This window comes from Phyllostomus hastatus, unplaced genomic scaffold (assembly GCF_019186645.2).
Source record: "Phyllostomus hastatus isolate PE091 unplaced genomic scaffold, TTU_PhHast_1.1 phas_contig_34, whole genome shotgun sequence".
NCBI classification, from domain to species: domain Eukaryota; kingdom Metazoa; phylum Chordata; class Mammalia; order Chiroptera; family Phyllostomidae; genus Phyllostomus; species Phyllostomus hastatus.
In genome coordinates, this window is record NW_025333857.1 from 55,595,350 (window position 1) to 55,613,238 (window position 17,889).

The following is a 17,889-nucleotide window of genomic DNA, read 5'->3' on the forward strand; positions in this document are numbered from 1 at the left end:
TTTGTAATGAGTTCTTGGGTGATCCTGATGCTGCTTGATCTAGGGACCCTTCTTTGAGAACTACTGTCTTAAAGGATGGGAATTCCTTGGACCTTCAAAATGTAGGTAAAAAGCCCTGGCTGGCGTAGCTCAGTGGATTGAGCACGGGCTGCGAACCAAAGTGTCACAGGTTCAATTCCCAGTCAGGGTACATGCCTGGGTTGCAGGCCATGACCCCCAGCAACTGCACATTGATGTTTCTCTCTCTCTCTATCTCCCTCCCTTCCCTCTCTAAAAATAAAAAAAAAAATGTAGGTAAAAGTTTTCTTTCTACAGGGAGGAAAAACATGACCAAACATGCAGGTCTCAGCACCTTCTTTGATTTCTAAACCATCCTCTTCGTTACCATAAGGGAGTCTTTTAGAAGAGACCTTTATGGAGAGAATTTCTGATACATTTTGCTTTTCTATAATCAACAAATGGACAGCAATATCTACTAGGAATATAGATCAATAAAGGATAAATAAACATATAAATAAATACATGTATTTGTAAATGTGGTGAAATACCACGACTTGTGGTTGGTTTCAGAACACAGTATGTAATTCGAAGCGAAATGCAGTATCAACAATATTCTGGAATTACTGGTCTGAGCCACTCACTAGCTTTGCCATGAGAAGGCTGGCTGTTTTGCCAGGCGTTTGAGGGACGGACTGCTCTTCTCCTTTCTGTTTTAAATGAACTGACCCTGATATTTCCAGATAAACCCCTAAGGCCCATTCAGCCAGCCCCTTCAGTGACTTTGTTGGCAGTGCACACTTTCCATAAGAAACAAGGCGATGTTCCTCATGGGGTAGATTTGGCAGGCATAAAGCTACTATATAACCTTGCTCTGATTCTGTGAGGTTGGATTCTGAAGAAAGATAATTCAGTGTTATAGCTCTTGTTCGTCGGTGTATACCTTTGTCAGCAACTTTCAGTCTTCCAAATGTCTTTCCAAAGTATGAGCACACTGCTTGCATGCCTAAAAAGATCTTTGAACAGTCAAATGGCAGACGATAGATTCTGCACTTTTTCAGTTACTCTCCTGAGTGTAGAATTCAGAGCAGAGGAGATACTGGGGGTTATTCTGGAATCTGCCTCCTCAGGGAAAAAAGACTAGTATTAATGAGAATTTATGGGCATGGGTTTTAAGTGGGAATAGTTATTAATGAACTGAACGTTTGTAGAGTACCTTTACTGCTGATCTTGATTCTCAAATTATGGAATTCAAAGGACTTTTTTTTTTTTTTTTGCTTCAGAGTGTTTGTGTTCCAGAAGCCTTCCTTGGGCAGGTTATTTTTCCTGAGACCTGTCTCATTATCTGAAAAATGAACAGGCTGGATCAGGTTGGACTACATGGTCTTTAATATCTTCTCACTAATGGACATTGTGAGCCTAGAGATAATTAACTTTTAGAATGAATTCTTCTATGTGATTTAAGGAAAGCACAAGTCATATATTGTTTCAGTACTTTTCAAGGAAGCAAAGGAGAGAAACTCTGCTACTGCCTAATTTTGTTATTTTTCCCTCCACTAAAAATGTTTCAGGAATGTCGAGATGTAAGGGTGAATTGCTCCTCAGGCTTTCCAGATCTTTGCAAACAAGAATTAAAAGGGTTCTATAGAGGGAAGACAATCAAATAGTCTCGAGGGTGGCCATAAGTGACAAGTCCAAGTATTATATCAGTTCAAGGTAGCTTAGCCGAGTTATAAAGATGTGAGTGGGATGATGCAGCCAGAGCACCTTCCCCATGGATGGTGACGAGGAAAAGGAAGATGTCCACTTACTCAAATACCAAGGACAGATGAGCAGTCAGGTCATCACTGTGATGTGGCTTCATGAGCTTCAATAGGTGCAATGGGAGGAGTGTCACGTAGCACTAGGTTTCACTTTGTTTTTCCGGTCACGGAGGTTCTCCGGAACTATTCAGGTTCCTTAGCGTTTAGTTTGAATTGGGCCATTGGTTAATTTTCTCCAGTAAAGCAGGCAGGCATGCTCTCATTCATACCACAGATCTCCTCAGGGCCAGACCCATGCTGGCCCCTGGGGACACAAGAACCAAAAGCAATTTTGAGTAGCCTGGGGCCCCATCAATTTGAGGGAAGATAATTTTCCATGTTGAACAGGAGAAAATGTGCGTCATGTTTTTCGCAGAAATTGTAGTTGAAAGCCACATGCCAAGTGTAGAACTTGACCATTTTTAATGGCCTTGACCCCTCCCTCACAAAGCCCACAGGATCATTAACTGTAAAGGCCTTATCTCTAGAAAAATTTTCTTGAAAAGTTTTCAGTAAAATACCCAAATCAGAAGAGTAAAACTAAAAGTTCATGATATTTTATGACATGAAAAGCTACTAAGATACAGTAATTTAGAAACATGGAATGCTAAAATCATTACATTAAGGAGAGAACTTGCTGATTATCTAATTCAGAGATTCCCCAGCCAGGATCCCATGAAAAGCTTAGAAGGGCAGGTGGGTTACATGCAGAGACTGAAAGCATTTATATCTAGAGACTGCTTGTGACAAGGTTTCCAACCTCTGCACTATTGACATTTTGGACCAAGTCACTCTTCATTGTTGGGGCCATCCTGTGCATTACAGAGTATTTAGCAGAATCCCTGGCCTCCACCCACTAGATGCCAGTAGCACCCCACTATAGTTGTCAGAACCAAAAATGTCTCCAGATACTTCCAGGTATCCCTGCTGTGGGCTGGGGGTGGGGACAGAGAGGTCACAAAATTGCCACTGGGTGGGTCGAAGATTATAACTCTCATGACAAATCTTCTTTTTGTTTGATTAGACTCCTATAATTCAGAAACTCTCATTCATTCATTCATTTGCTCATTCATTCAACACATTTGCTGAGTAGCCATTGGTGTGAAGTGTCCCTAGTGCTAAGGATACCAGTGCAAATAGCCAGGCATGGACCTGCTCTGAGAGCTTATATTCTAGGGGAGGAAGACAGACCACAGAGAGGTATCGTCACCAGTGAAGGAAGTAAAGCAGCAGCCTAAGGTGATAAAAAGTGAGTGTGATCAGTTGTGGGTTGGGGATTGGACTCCACGGGGGTGGGGAGGGTGGGCTAATATTATAATAGATAGAGTTGTCACAGAAAACCCCTTGGAGAGAATCTTTGAGCCCAGACTGGAATGATGAGGAGTTAGCTTTGTAAAACTGGGCATCTGAACAATAATAAAAAGGAAGGGAGTGAATTAAGTCAAAAAAAAAAATCTTTCAAAATTTGAGAGGGAAATCTGGTAAAACATGTCCTTTGTACAAAAAGGTTGAACATCATAACCTAATCTCCTCATTTAGCAAAAGGATTCATGTAAAGGCTTCAAAAGAGTCTCTCAAGGTGAAGATGGCAGGCAGTGTCACCACACCTGCTGGGGACAAATTCTTTAACATGCTAGGGAGGCGTCACTGTGCCCTTGTCAGGCCAATAGTGAATAAGCTGGAAAACCTCAGTTTGTCGGGCAAAAGTGAGATTTACCGTTAAGGATTCATGGAATGTGGGCTTGACCAAGAACCTGAGCACCCTAGTGTGTTTGTACACAGTGCGCAATTCTACTGTTGTGTTGACAGACAAATGGCTTAACTTCCTGCTTAGAAGTTTGGGTGGTGCAGTGATTTTTTTCAGGAGTAAACATCGCTGAACGTAGATTGGGAATTGCGAAGGGGAAAGAAATTCCTTAGCTATCTTAAAAAAAAACCTAATTCTTGGGTATCTGCCCACCTCATATATAAATACATACTGTGCTTTATGTATTGTAAGATTCTGTTAATTTGGAATGGGGGTGGGAAAACTAATGGATCTGAATGGCCTGTTGGTTAGTTTAATTAGGAGGAAGGGTGACCTAACAGCTTCTGCTACAGGTGGAGGTCAAGAGTGCACGGGGTGGGGGATGAGTTAGGATTTTTTTATAGAAAGAATTGAAAGCAGTCATGATCTTACACAATCTCGGTCATTCCCATCTGCTTAGGGCTTTATCCTGACAGGGTGGTTAGATCAGGAGCTGTGGTTTGGAGAAGGACAGACAGACAGACCAACTGAGGTGCCAGGCTTCTGTAATCAGTTTTGTCAGGCATAAAAAACCAGACTGGAATGGTCATTGTGCTGCTTGGACCAAGGCCTTGTGTGCCACTGATGCAGGCAAATGTGGGACAGTTCTCATGTAAGAGAAGCGACTTGTCTGAATTTTCTGAGCAAACCAAGAGCATACAGGGTGATGAGCAATTCTCAGAGGAATTAGATTGGGGTATTTATGGGCTTCTCCCCAAATAAAAGAAGTTGTAGCAAAACTTTCTTATACTGTCTACATGCCAGCCACACATCATTTTGGGTTTTTGCCTCTGAATGATAATTGAGAGCAAGGTATGTTGTTTAAAATGGTTTCTGGCCCTGGCTGGTGTGGCTCAGTGGCTTGGGCTTCATTCCACAAACCAAGAAGTTGTCCATTCGATTCCCAGTCAGGGTACGTGCCTGGGTTATGGGCCAGGTCCCTGGTTGGGGGTGTACAGGAGGCAACCAGTCATGTTTCTCACATTAACGTGTCTTTCCCTCTTTCTCCCTTCCTCCCCCTCCCTCTAAAAAATAAATAAAATCTTCTTTAAAAAATGGTTTCTGGATTCATTCACTGAAAGTGTAGAACTTAAACCTCGTGTGACTGGCTGGAACTTCTGTGCCAGGAACAATTATGGCCATGAAGACACACCCAAGACTTGAGGTCAGGCCCACAGGGGAAAGACTAGGTGCATGGTTGGGTCTTTCATGGCGTGAAAAATGACTTTCACCATAGCTTCTGCTTAGTCTGCGTCTTAATCAGTTCTGTAATGAAGACCCAGCAGCATATCTGCAACTTCCCTTTAATTTTACAGTTTTTATAATGAGAGTTCTTGTAGTGTGAAAAGTGCCTGTAGAAACCCAGCCAGCATTCTGAAGAGTCTGTAAAGGAACACGGTGATTTTCTGTCTCTGCCATTTGGGTGAGGTTTGGCTGTAGAGGGGAGAGAAATCAGTTATCTCTTGTTCTAAAGGCTAGGGCAAGAATGGTTTCAAAGTTTCCAAGGAACTTCCTGACGGGACCATGACATTTCAGAGAATCCGGTCAATAGCAAGAATGGTTTTTCCGTCATTTGAAAGAACAAGATGAGCTGGGATCTCATTTGTCATGGTTGTCTTTTGAGAATTTGAGTGTAAGGAGGCATTTTGTTTTGTTTCTCAAGGAGAATATTGTCAGGACACTTCTCAGAATTAGAGTTATCTAGTGAACTGAAGGTTCCCTTTGCAGACAATAAAGTCTGAAGCTACTGAGATACCACCCTGCTTCCTCCCTTTCTTTTCTAGTCCCTTTTCTCCTCTTTTATCTCCTTGTTCCAATCACACGCTTCCTTTGCTAAGGACAGGGGAGCTGGCAGACTGCCTGTTGGCTTGTTGGCCTCAATTAGCCTTATATCATTGCAAAGGAATGCATGAATTCTCCAGAAGGTGTGTACTGTCTCTTTCTGTATCAGACATTCACTACCTGCTTACATAACGGGTCACTCAGCCCGAACTGCTTCTTATTTACATACCTGACATTTTTGTAGTCACTTGAATTACATCTCTAGATGCTCATCTCATTTGAATGAAGATCCCAAAGCTATCTTGTGAACTATTATTCCAACATGCTCTGTAATACTTGAAAACTTTATGCAGGACTACAAAACTAAAACAGATAACCTGAAGACTAGCTTTCTCGGCCAGGAGGAGACTGGGTTATATTAATCTGCAGATTGCCTGCTTCAAACTTTGCACTTATGTACAAGGTTCCACAGATGGAACGGGCCCACCATATAGAACAGAGGCCCGGTGCATTGGCAAGATTCGGGGTCTCATGGTATTTCTCTGCTACTGTTTAAATTTGGTCTTATATTGGGGGTTCCATATGTGGTTGCAAATTAATTCTTTCTCTTCTGAAAATTTGGTTTTGAAGAACAGCTGTGTCTCCCTTCTGAATTCCTTAATTATTTATCCTCTCTGATATGTTAAACCTTTCATTAGTGTGGTGAATTGCCAAGAGTACACAGAACTGCTTAGATCATGTAGCAAACAGTATAAACATTTGATAGGACACTTGAAGACACCACATGGTGAGCCAGGATCTATAGTCATACCAAATGCTGTGGGATCCATGGAGGTAGCTTGTTTCAGGTGTTCTTTGTTGGTTTATTTTGCCAGTACATCTCCTGTTAATTTGGAGTTCACATGCTCACATCTGAGTTCAAATTAAACTGGTTATAAAAAATATATATGGGAGAGAGACTCTATTTGCATTTTAAATTATTAGGACTCCCACTTTAACCATGATGAAAGTAAAGGGTAAGTAGTGATATGTTAGAACACTCCTTGTTGCTAAGAGTAGCAACCCAACATTCACAAATGGATTAATTAGTGATTTCCCTTCTCCATTTTTCATCCTGAGCATGAAAATTCCTCCCAAACCATGGTCCTGGGGCTTGCAAGTAAAAACATTGACCACCCCACATACCCCACAGTTCTTTGACTTCATCATATCAGCAGTTTCTGATCTGCAAATATAGTTGTAGAAAGATCTTTAAGCTCCTGATTTCTCTGGTTTTCTAGCTGAAAACTATTCTATTCCAAAGTTTATGCATTCCACTACCTGTCCTGGGATAATTGGTGTTCCTACTCAAGGGGAGTAAGAAAGGCACCAACAACAGATGCTCACTAAAGCCTCTTATCAGAATTGTTATTCAGGAGAACTGGGGAGTTCTGTGTCTTACAAATGAAACTAGGTTTCTGGAGTGGACAGAGGAAAAGCATGATGGCGTTTCTGGTTCTGTTTCTCAGAGGCTTTGAAGGTTATAATTAGTTTGCTGCTGAGTCCCCGTGGCTGGGGTGCTCTCAGCTTTATTTCTGGTCTGCAATCCTGCAGTCAGAGAGCAGGTTAGAACCAGACAAGGCCTGTGTGTTTATTTGGAGTCTTCCTGGAGACAGTTGGGATTTTGACTTGAAGACCATGTTTCTGCTCCTGGGCCATGCAAACAAAGAGCTGTGCCCGCCAAACTGACCTAGGCAAGCGTGGGTCAGGAGCACAGAACAATGTGCAATATCAAAGGTGCCTCCCCACTATTTCCAGTTACTTCTGGACAGTGAGCTGGTAGGACTCACCATGGAGCTGTGGATTGTCCCCTTTCCCCTTCACAGGAGGAAAACAGAAGCATAATGGATCCCAGGAATTCTGAGCACAGAAAGTGTGTAGGCAGATGGTATATATTCAAATTTGTGTCCTTCAGGTGGAGAAATAGCAGCAGACTGTGTCCCTAACCTTCCTCTCCCCATTCTCAGGTGTATATTCCAAACCTTTAACAAAATCTTTGGATTTTCTTTAAATAGGACATCAAGAGTTTTTGTCAAATAGGAAAAACTGGATTGGGGGCTTCCCATCAAAACCCCACATTCTGAAATCCCAAAACTGTAAATGTAAATTGAACAACTCGACAACGGATAATAAGTAGAACTGAAGAGTAATGAGTAATTAGAATGGTCCAGGGGTTTCAGGTTAAGAGGACTAATGACATTAGGCGTGCGGTTACTTGAGAATGAATCCATATTCACTCAGCTGGTGTCATCATGGGTGGTATATGGACTCTAGTCACCGGATGGAAATAATTGTATTGGGGATAGGAGTTGAGGGGTGTAGGGAGGTGCTTGGTGCTTGTTTGATATGTAGATTCACCTCATGACCTTTTGAACTGGCATTTCTTTTTAGTTTAGAAGCTTCTTCTGCTTTTGATTTTGCTGATTTGGTCAGTGAGAGGGAAAAATATTGCTAATCTCATTATCACAGTGTTTTTAAACGACGTAAGCACATATGAGATCAAGGCTTTTGATTTTAAATCATCATTTTGTAGCAGATCGGTCTAGTTTAAGCTTTTAGGGTTGCTGCTCTTTCTGGGTTGAGGGAGCAGTCAATTATGCAGAGCTTATTTCTCATCTTTTTCCTCCTCGTTGTGGGTTTCTCAAGAGGATTACCATCTGCTGCAAACACGTACTCGGGATGATGGCTGGGCTGTCCTCAGGCCCAGTTTTCATCATCTCTCCCCTCCCCTACTTCCTTCTTCTCCTCCTCCTCTCACTTCTTGGACACGGGTACATCTTCAGCCTCATAAACACATCAAGTTTCTGTTTCTTTGATTGTTCAGGCCCTGCTGGCAATTTCTGTTTTTTTCTGTCAGCGTCTTCTGGAGATACATGTGCACAAAGGCAAAATGGCTTTCAAAGGAGGCGATCTCCTCATTTCTGTACTCGGTGCTGACATCAGATTGAAGGCCACTCGGCTGTACCTGGTGCTGGTTCTCTCAGCAGCCTGGAGATTAACCTCTTCTAAGGCTCTGAGCTATTTTTGAGGTAGAGGCTGCAACATGAAAGCTAGAACCCATTAGGAAATCACTTTCATCATCTCTTCTTTTTCCAAATCAGTGGCTTTTTCCCCCCTCATCTCATAACCCTCTAATCTCCTTTGTAGCAGAACAAGGAGACTGTTGGTTTGTGTTTGCATCCCGTGAACTCAGAATCCTTAGCAGCTTCGGAAGACACCAAGGTATTCAAGGACTGCCTAGAGAGATGAATTTCACCTCTGGGTGGATGACTTAATGCTGAAGGTGCCCTGCTTTCCTTGTGCAGAGCTGTCATTTTTTGTTGATGTTGTGCAAACCAGGCTCAAACTTTCCAGAAGACACACAGCAGAAGGGCTTTTGTTGCATTATTTCTAAAGGCTTGAAGTTTCGAAGGGAAGAGATTTTGTTTTCCTCTGGGCTACACAATGGAGCTTTCAGAGAACCTCTTTTAAAAGGAATAGCTACAGCCTTTGTGTTGAAGGGTGTGTCTGTTGGCAGGGTCTGCTGATGCAGACAGACTGGCTGGTGATTAACAAAGGTCATTAGACTTTGGAATCTGGCAAGCAGAGTCGGATGGTATGTCTTCTGTGTGTGGAAGGACGACTCCCAAGAAGCCAAGGCATTCTGGAGGTTCCCCCACCCCACCCCCAAATCCTGCTGTCCTCCAGGGTCTGGTCCAGGGTCATTTGGTAATAACCAGTGCTCTGCTGGGGCGCACAGACAAGCCTATCAATCATGGCATAATAGAACCTTCGGAGATCTTGGTGCATGACATTTGAGGAAGAGAAAGGTGCAGCTTTTCGGAAAGAAATGAGAACAGTTCATTCTTTGTTGGGAGGAGAAGAGCCTAGGAGGAGCCCAGCCTGCTCGTTGAGTGTTCATTGCTGATTGTCAGCCCAGCCGAGTCCCAGCGAAGCCATGTTGTGCTCGGAGAAGCTGAGCTAAAATGGCTGCTCCCAAAGCTCAGAGGAGAGGGCAGCTTAGTGAGTCTTAGGGCTCCAGTGACGCAGGAGCTCCTATCTCTTGAAAGTGTGATAAACACATTCAGCAGAGCTGTGGCTTGTTTGGCTGAGATGAAAGGACTAAGCTTGGGGGATGGGGTGTGCACACTGGATGATCTGCTTTTTTTTTTTTTTTTCCTGTGAAGTGTTCTAAATGCAGGAGTCGTCTGCACCATGGAAAAATTTGTTTTCAGGTCTAATGGACTGTGCGGAAAGAAGTGGGGTGGGGCCTCAGTGACTGCTGTAATTTGATCCAGAGCTGATAGCAACCTCTTCCACACAATTTGGGTTGGTGCTTAGACATAAAAGCTTGTGTATCTGGAATATTGAGACTTAGTTAGCTGAAAAGACTCTGGTGCACAGTTCAATGTTTATTGAAAAAGGATAAGTTGCTGGAAGAAAGAAGAGGTGAATATCTGCGTCTCACTCGGCAAGCTCCGTCTGTCCAGAGCTGGACTTGCCAGAAGTTATTTTAGTAGGCTATCAGCAGGAACATTCTTTCATAGAAAATCCTCCCGCCATGGCTTCTTTTACTACATGGACATATTACTGGACTTTGTTCTCCTGCAGGGATAATTTATCTTTTCCCTTGAATGTAGAGAAAGTTTCTGCACAGTATAAGTATGGAAAGATGTGTTAGTTCTTGGACAGCTGGTTCTAGATTGTAATGACTCAGTAGAGTTTGCAGTGAGTGAGTTCAGTGAAGTAACTCACTCACTATGGTAACATGTGGGTATCTCAACTAAGAATATATATTACAATAGAACGGACTGTACCTTCTACAATTTTAACTTCTTAATGGACTCTCCATTGAGTACTGTGAAACTATCTTTATATATCTATCCCGTAGTAAATAGCAGAATGAAGTTAGCTGGGCAAGTTTTTCTTTATTCTGCATCATCGGGGTCACAGTTTTTTGTTTTTGTTGTTTTGGTCCAAGCATGCACTTCACATTTGTAAAGGAGAGAAATAGGAAAAGATAAAGTCATGACTCAGGCGCCCCTCTTCAAGACTTCGAGTTTCTGTTGCCTTCATGTACATTGAGGTACCAAGGTGCAACTTTAAACAAGAAACTGGATTATCATCTTAAAGTTAATTGTTTGAGAACCTCATGAGAAATATTTTATGACCTAATTAGATTGGAGAAGCTGTTAGGTTATAATTGGTGGGTAGTAAAAAGCAAATAAACATTTAGCTCATGGAAAAAAAAAAAGCCAACTAAAGTGCTTGGGGAAGGGAGGAAAGAGGTATACCCCAGTATCAGTTAAGATATTAAAGTAAAATAATAAAATTATTTTAAAATTTTTTATTTTTTAAAATTATTAAGATTAAAATAATAAAGGTACAATGAAAGTCCTCTCTACTATTCTGAGATGCAATACTGTTTCACAATTTAGTGACAAAACATCAGTGTCATAATATTAAAATGGCAAGTAAAGATTGAAATTTTTTCTTCTGGTTGGATATCCTCTGTTCTTTTGAGAAGGTTCTAGTTCAAAACAAGAAAATGGGTCCAAGCCAGAACCAAAGTCAGAATTAACTTACCAAGAAATTTGAATTCGGTCAAGAACTTCAGAAACTACCAAAACTTTGGAAGATTCCTTGACAAATGGCATTTGAAGATATATTTACATCAAGCCAATAAAAGTTTATCTGTTGAGTTTTTTCCCCCTTCTTTGAAGTTACAAAGTCAAGGGCATCATCTCCATTATGTCTGATTGCCCTCCTTTGGCCAGTGTTCCAGCTGGTGCAATTTAGTAAGGGAAATGTGGCAATATTAGAATTTTTTCCATCAGTGCCTTCCAGCCCCATCAACCTGGGGTGTGCATTTATTGCATATCTTAAGCTGTTTTGTTCTGACTTTTGCCACAGGTCCCTAATGTGAGAGGGTAGACCCAGATCATGGAGGTGCTTCAGTGTGATGGCTGTGACTTCAGAGCCCCGTCTTATGAAGATCTCAAGGCGCACATTCAGGATGTTCACACGGCATTCCTGCAGCCAACTGATGTTGCCGAAGACAATGCTAATGAGGCACGATCTGGGTCCATGAATGCCAGTAATCAGACTGAGGTGGAGTTCTCTTCTATAAAAGATGAATTTGCAATTGCAGAGGATTTATCAGGTAAATCTAGACTAAATTCAGCATATCTGATACATTTCGTCACTCTCATGTATTTTGAACTGGTGGCCATGGTTCTTGATATACGTGGCTTCTGTTCTACAGAGTTTTTCTCTCTTTTGAACCATTTTGGTTTAGGCATCAGGTTCCTCTTCCTTAGTATGGTAGGTTATTGTTCTTTGGGCTTCCTTATGACTTAGTTTCCTTTCCATTTGGAAAACAAGGTAGTATCTCTAAAAGTTCTAGAATAGATATTGCAGTTGGTGAAACTTGTGCTTTTATAGCTATATGACACATTAATGGAGATGATGGGAATTGTACCTAGAGTTGAACACCCTCATCTTATGTGTATGAGAAGCACAGGCAAATATATGTTTATTAATGCTTTGTTAATATTCTCTCAGGGCCTCATCTTGAATTGTTAGGCCTTTTGAGTGTGGTGCTTATTAATGAAGAATAACTGAAAAGAACAATTGATTTGCATGATTGAATTTTTAAATATTCTTTTGCTTTTCTTTTCTTGACCCACTTACCTTATGCTTTCTCTTTAGGTCAAAATGCAACTGCATTGGGGTCCGGAAGTTATTATGGCCACAGCCCAGGATATTATGGTCAGCATATTGCCCTTAATCCCAAACCAACAAACAAGTTTTTTCAATGCAAGTTCTGTGTACGCTACTTCAGGTCAAAAAACCTCCTCATCGAACACACTAGGAAAGTCCATGGGGCTCAAGCTGAAGGGAGTTCGGCAGGACCCCCTGTTCCAGGATCCTTAAATTATAATATCATGATGCATGAGGGATTTGGGAAAGTCTTCTCCTGTCAGTTTTGCACATACAAGTCACCAAGGAGGGCGAGAATAATGAAGCATCAGAAGATGTATCACAAAAACAACTTGAAGGAGATCGCTGCTCCCCCTCCTGTCCCTGCTCCCATGCCAGACCCTGTGGTCCCACCCTTGTCCCTGCAGGACCCCTGCAAGGAACTGCCTGCAGAGGTTGTGGAGCGCAGCATCTTAGAATCTATGGTCAAGCCTTTGACCAAGTCTCGAGGCAACTTTTGCTGTGAGTGGTGCACCTACCAGACCCCCCGCCGAGAACGCTGGTGTGACCACATGATGAAGAAACACCGCAGTATGGTCAAGATCCTTTCGAGTCTCAGACAGCAGCAGGAAGGAACGAATCTACCTGATGTGCAGAATAAGAATGCCCCCAGCCCCACTTCCAACTCTAGCTATCTGTCCATGAATGCTGCAACCCGGGAGGTGCCCAATGCAAACATCTCCAACTTCAGGGGCTCCATCAGCAACTCCATCATGAGACCCAATTCTTCAGCTTCCAAGTTTTCGCCTATGTCTTACCCTCAGATGAAGCCGAAGTCACCTCACAATTCTGGCCTTGTTAACTTAGAGAGATCCCGTTATGGAATGGCTGACATGACCAATTCTTCTGCTGACCTAGAAACCAACAGTATGCTGAATGACTCTAGCTCTGATGAAGAGCTAAATGAAATAGACAGTGAGAATGGTTTAAATGCTATAGATCACCAGACATCAGCCATGTCTGCAGAGCAGTTGATGGGCTCCGATGGCAACAAATTATTGGAGACCAAGGGGATTCCCTTTAGAAGATTTATGAACAGGTTCCAGTGCCCCTTCTGTCCTTTCCTCACCATGCATCGACGTAGTATCTCCCGTCACATAGAAAACATTCACTTATCTGGAAAGACAGCTGTCTACAAATGTGACGAATGTCCGTTTACTTGTAAGAGCTCATTAAAACTAGGGGCTCACAAACAGTGTCACACGGGTACGACGTCCGATTGGGATGCCATGAATTCCCAGAGTGAAAGCATTTCTTCTTCACTGAATGAAGGCATAGTGTCTTATGAGAGTTCAAGCATCAACGGAAGGAAGTCAGGAGTCATGTTGGATCCCTTGCAGCAGCAGCAGCCACCGCCACCGCCGCCACCACTACCACCACCTCCGTCACAGCCTCAGCCACCGCAGCTGCAGCCACCACATCAGTTGCCACCCCAGCCCCAGCCCCCACCGACACAGCAGCCACAGCCCGCTGTGCAAGCCCCACCTCTGCACCCTTACAAATGCACCATGTGTAATTACTCCACCACCACTCTGAAAGGGCTAAGAGTCCATCAGCAGCACAAACACTCGTTCTGCGACAACTTGCCAAAATTCGAGGGGCAGCCCTCCAGCCTACCATTGGAAAGTGAGACAGACAGCCACCTCTCTTCCAGCAACACTGTGAAGAAAAGTCAGACCTCAATTCTTGGGTTGTCCTCCAAGAACAATTTTGTAGCTAAGGCCTCTAGGAAGCTCGCTAATGACTTTCCTCTCGATTTATCACCCGTGAAGAAGAGGACGAGGATTGACGAGATTGCAAGCAACCTGCAGAGCAAAATTAACCAAACCAAACAGCAGGAAGATGCAGTGATTAATGTTGAAGATGATGAGGAGGAAGAGGAAGACAATGAAGTGGAGATAGAGGTTGAGTTGGACCGAGAAGAAGAGCCAATAGAGCCAGTCATAGAGGTGCCCAATCCCTTTGCAGCCCAACAAATTTGGGCAAGAGATGCCAGCGAGCCCCAGAAGGAGCCCAGCTTCAGAAATCTTACCCACGATTACAACACCACCAATGGGGCCGAGATTGAGCTCACTCTTTCTGAAGATGAAGAGGATTATTACGGCTCCTCGACAAACTTGAAAGATCACCAAGTTCCCAACACTGCTCTGCTGAACACACAGACTCCTATCTATGGAACTGAGCACAATAGTGAAAATACAGACTTTAGTGACTCTGGAAGGCTTTATTATTGCAAACACTGTGACTTTAACAACAAATCTGCCCGGAGTGTCAGCACCCACTATCAGCGAATGCACCCGTACATTAAATTCAGCTTTAGGTACATCTTGGACCCCAATGATCACAGTGCAGTGTACAGGTGCCTGGAATGCTACATTGATTACACCAACTTCGAAGATCTTCAGCAGCATTACGGTGAACACCACCCAGAAGCCATGAATGTCCTCAACTTTGACCATTCGGACCTGATCTACCGTTGTCGGTTTTGTTCCTACACGAGCCCGAATGTTAGAAGCCTGATGCCACACTACCAAAGAATGCATCCCACAGTGAAGATTAACAACGCGATGATATTTTCAAGCTATGTCGTGGAGCAGCAGGAAGGGCTGAACACGGAATCCCAGACGCTGAGGGAGATTCTGAATTCGGCACCCAAGAACATGGTGACGTCCACTCCCGTGTCTCATAGTGGCGGTATGCCGGCTACGTTTAATAAAAACACTCCTTCAAAGACCTTTACTCCAGAATGTGAAAATCAGAAGGACCCCTCCGTTAACACCGTGGTTGTTTACGACTGTGACGTTTGCTCATTCGCAAGCCCCAACATGCATTCTGTCTTGGTTCATTATCAGAAGAAACACCCTGAAGAAAAGGCTTCCTACTTTAGGATCCAGAAAACCATGCGAATGGTGTCTGTGGACAGGGGCTCTGCCCTTTCTCAATTATCATTTGAGGTGGGTGCTCCAATGTCTCCCAAAATGTCCAACATGGGTTCCCCACCCCCCCCACCACCCCCGCCACCAGACCTCAGTACTGAGCTTTACTACTGCAAACACTGTTCCTACAGCAATCGGTCAGTTGTGGGAGTGCTTGTCCACTACCAGAAAAGACACCCAGAAATAAAGGTTACTGCCAAATATATCAGACAGGCTCCTCCCACAGCTGCAATGATGAGAGGGGCTGAGGGGCCTCAAGGCTCCCCTCGGCCACCCGCCCCCATGCAACAGCTGAACCGAAGCAGCTCCGAGAGAGATGGCCCCCCTGTGGAGAATGAGATGTTCTTTTGCCAGCACTGTGATTATGGGAACCGGACAGTCAAAGGGGTACTCATTCATTATCAGAAGAAACACCGGGACTTCAAGGCCAATGCAGATGTGATCCGGCAGCACACAGCCACCATCCGAAGCCTCTGTGACCGTAACCAGAAGAAGCCCGCCAGTTGCATGCTTATCGCCCCCTCTAATTTGGAGCGGGACAAAACTAAACTGCGAGCGCTCAAATGTAGGCAGTGCTCGTATACCTCCCCCTACTTCTATGCACTGAGGAAGCATACCAAGAAAGACCACCCTGCCCTGAAGGCCACAGTCACATCCATCATGAGGTGGGCGTTTCTAGATGGCTTGATAGAAGCTGGCTACCACTGTGAGTGGTGCATCTATTCCCACACAGAGCCCAGTGGCTTGCTCCTGCATTACCAAAGGAGGCACCCAGAGCATTATGTTGACTATACGTACATGGCTACCAAACTCTGGGCTGGGCCAGACCCATCCTCTCCCTCTCTCCTGATGCCAGCTGAAGCCAAAACCTACAGGTGTCGTGACTGTGTATTTGAAGCCATCTCCATCTGGGACATCACCAATCACTACCAAGCATTCCACCCCTGGGCCATGAATGGTGATGAGTCAGTGCTGCTGGATATCATCAAGGAGAAAGATGCTGTTGAGAACCCCATCCCTTCATCCGAAGACTTGGTGGGCCCTGTGAATTGTGAAAACAGTATGCCCACTCCACTTCCCGAACAGGAAGCTGAATGTCCCGAGGATGTAAGGCTTTCCCCAGAGAAAAGCATCCAGCTGTCTTCGGCCAACCCCGCCATCTCCTCCACCCCATACCAGTGCACGGTGTGCCAGTCTGAGTATAACAACCTGCATGGCCTTCTTACCCATTATGGGAAGAAGCACCCCGGCATGAAAGTGAAGGCTGCCGACTTTGCCCAAGACATCGACATCAACCCAGGCGCTGTCTACAAGTGCAGGCACTGCCCATACATCAACACCCGCATCCACGGCGTCCTGACCCACTACCAGAAGCGACACCCGTCCATCAAGGTGACCGCCGAGGACTTTGTGCACGACGTGGAGCAGTCTGCCGACATAGCCCAGAATGACGTGGAAGAGACAAGTAGGATCTTCAAGCAAGGGTACGGCGCCTACCGCTGCAAACTGTGTCCGTATACTCACGGCACTTTGGAGAAGCTTAAAATCCACTATGAGAAGTACCACAATCAGCCTGAATTTGATGTCTTTTCCCAGTCGCCCCCAAAGCTGCCAGTCTCCCTTGAGCCCGAGATAACCACTGAAGTGAGCCCCTCCCAAGTCTCCATCACTGAGGAGGAGGTGGGAGAGGAGTCCATGTCCACTTCTCACTTCTCTACCTCGCACTTGGTCTCCCACACTGTGTTCCGGTGCCAGCTCTGCAAGTACTTCTGCTCCACGAGGAAGGGTATCGCCAGGCACTACCGCATCAAGCACAACAACGTCCGAGCCCAGCCCGAGGGCAAGAACAACCTCTTCAAGTGTGCTCTGTGTGCCTACACCAACCCCATCCGCAAAGGGCTGGCGGCCCACTACCAGAAGCGCCACGATATTGATGCATATTACACCCACTGCCTGGCAGCCTCCAGGACCATCAGTGACAAGCCCAACAAGGTGATCATCCCGTCCCCACCCAAGGACGACTCCCCACAGCTCAGTGAGGAACTCCGGCGGGCAGTGGAAAAGAAAAAGTGCTCCCTGTGCTCCTTCCAGTCCTTTAGCAAGAAGGGCATTGTGTCCCATTACATGAAGCGCCACCCGGGGGTGTTCCCCAAGAAGCAGCATGCCAGCAAGCTGGGGGGCTACTTCACCGCTGTCTACGCTGACGAGCATGAGAAGCCGATGCTGCTGGAAGAAGAGGAGAGAGGCAGCTTTGAGAAAACCGAGGTGGACGGAGGTGAAGCGCAGGAGATGGAGTGGCTCCCGTTCCGCTGCATCAAATGCTTCAAGCTCTCCTTCAGCACAGCTGAGCTGCTGTGCATGCATTATACTGACCACCACAGCCGGGACTTGAAGAGGGACTTTGTCATCTTGGGCAACGGCCCCCGCTTGCAGAACTCCGCCTACCAGTGTAAGCATTGTGATAGCAAACTGCAAAGCACAGCGGAGCTGACCTCACACTTGAACGTTCACAATGAGGAATTCCAGAAGCGTGCCAAACGTCAGGAGAGGAGGAAACAGCTTTTGAGCAAGCAGAAATATGCAGATGGTGCTTTTGCAGATTTCAAACAAGAGAGGGTAAGGATATGTTTTGATTTCCCTTCCCCCAGGAGGCCTCTCAGCACTGGTGCCCACATGCACTTCTTCGTTGCCAGCCAAACTGCTACAGGCTTCCTAGTGACTTAGCTTGCCAGAGAGCTCAATAAGTCAATTAAACATTTCGAGCTTGATTATCCCCATTCTGTGCTTACCCTTCTCCACGGTCCTG

General features: G+C 44.8%; 1 protein-coding gene across 11 annotated transcripts in view; it reads left to right on the forward strand.

Moving 5' to 3' along the window:
* Positions 1 to 17,889, forward strand: part of ZNF462 (zinc finger protein 462) — a 139,698-nt gene that overhangs the window by 42,059 nt on the left and 79,750 nt on the right. For 10 of the 11 annotated variants that reach the window (XR_006785850.1, XM_045840191.1, XM_045840192.1 and 7 more), the window contains 2 exons: positions 11,299 to 11,548; positions 12,097 to 17,699. Coding sequence is in view for 10 of the 11 variants with exons in the window: in XM_045840191.1 (XP_045696147.1) it covers positions 11,329 to 11,548; positions 12,097 to 17,699 (5,823 nt within the window). In the remaining variant the exon portion in view is untranslated. The remainder of the gene's footprint in view (positions 1 to 11,298; positions 11,549 to 12,096; positions 17,700 to 17,889) is intronic. The other variant, XM_045840198.1, reaches the window with a different exon arrangement.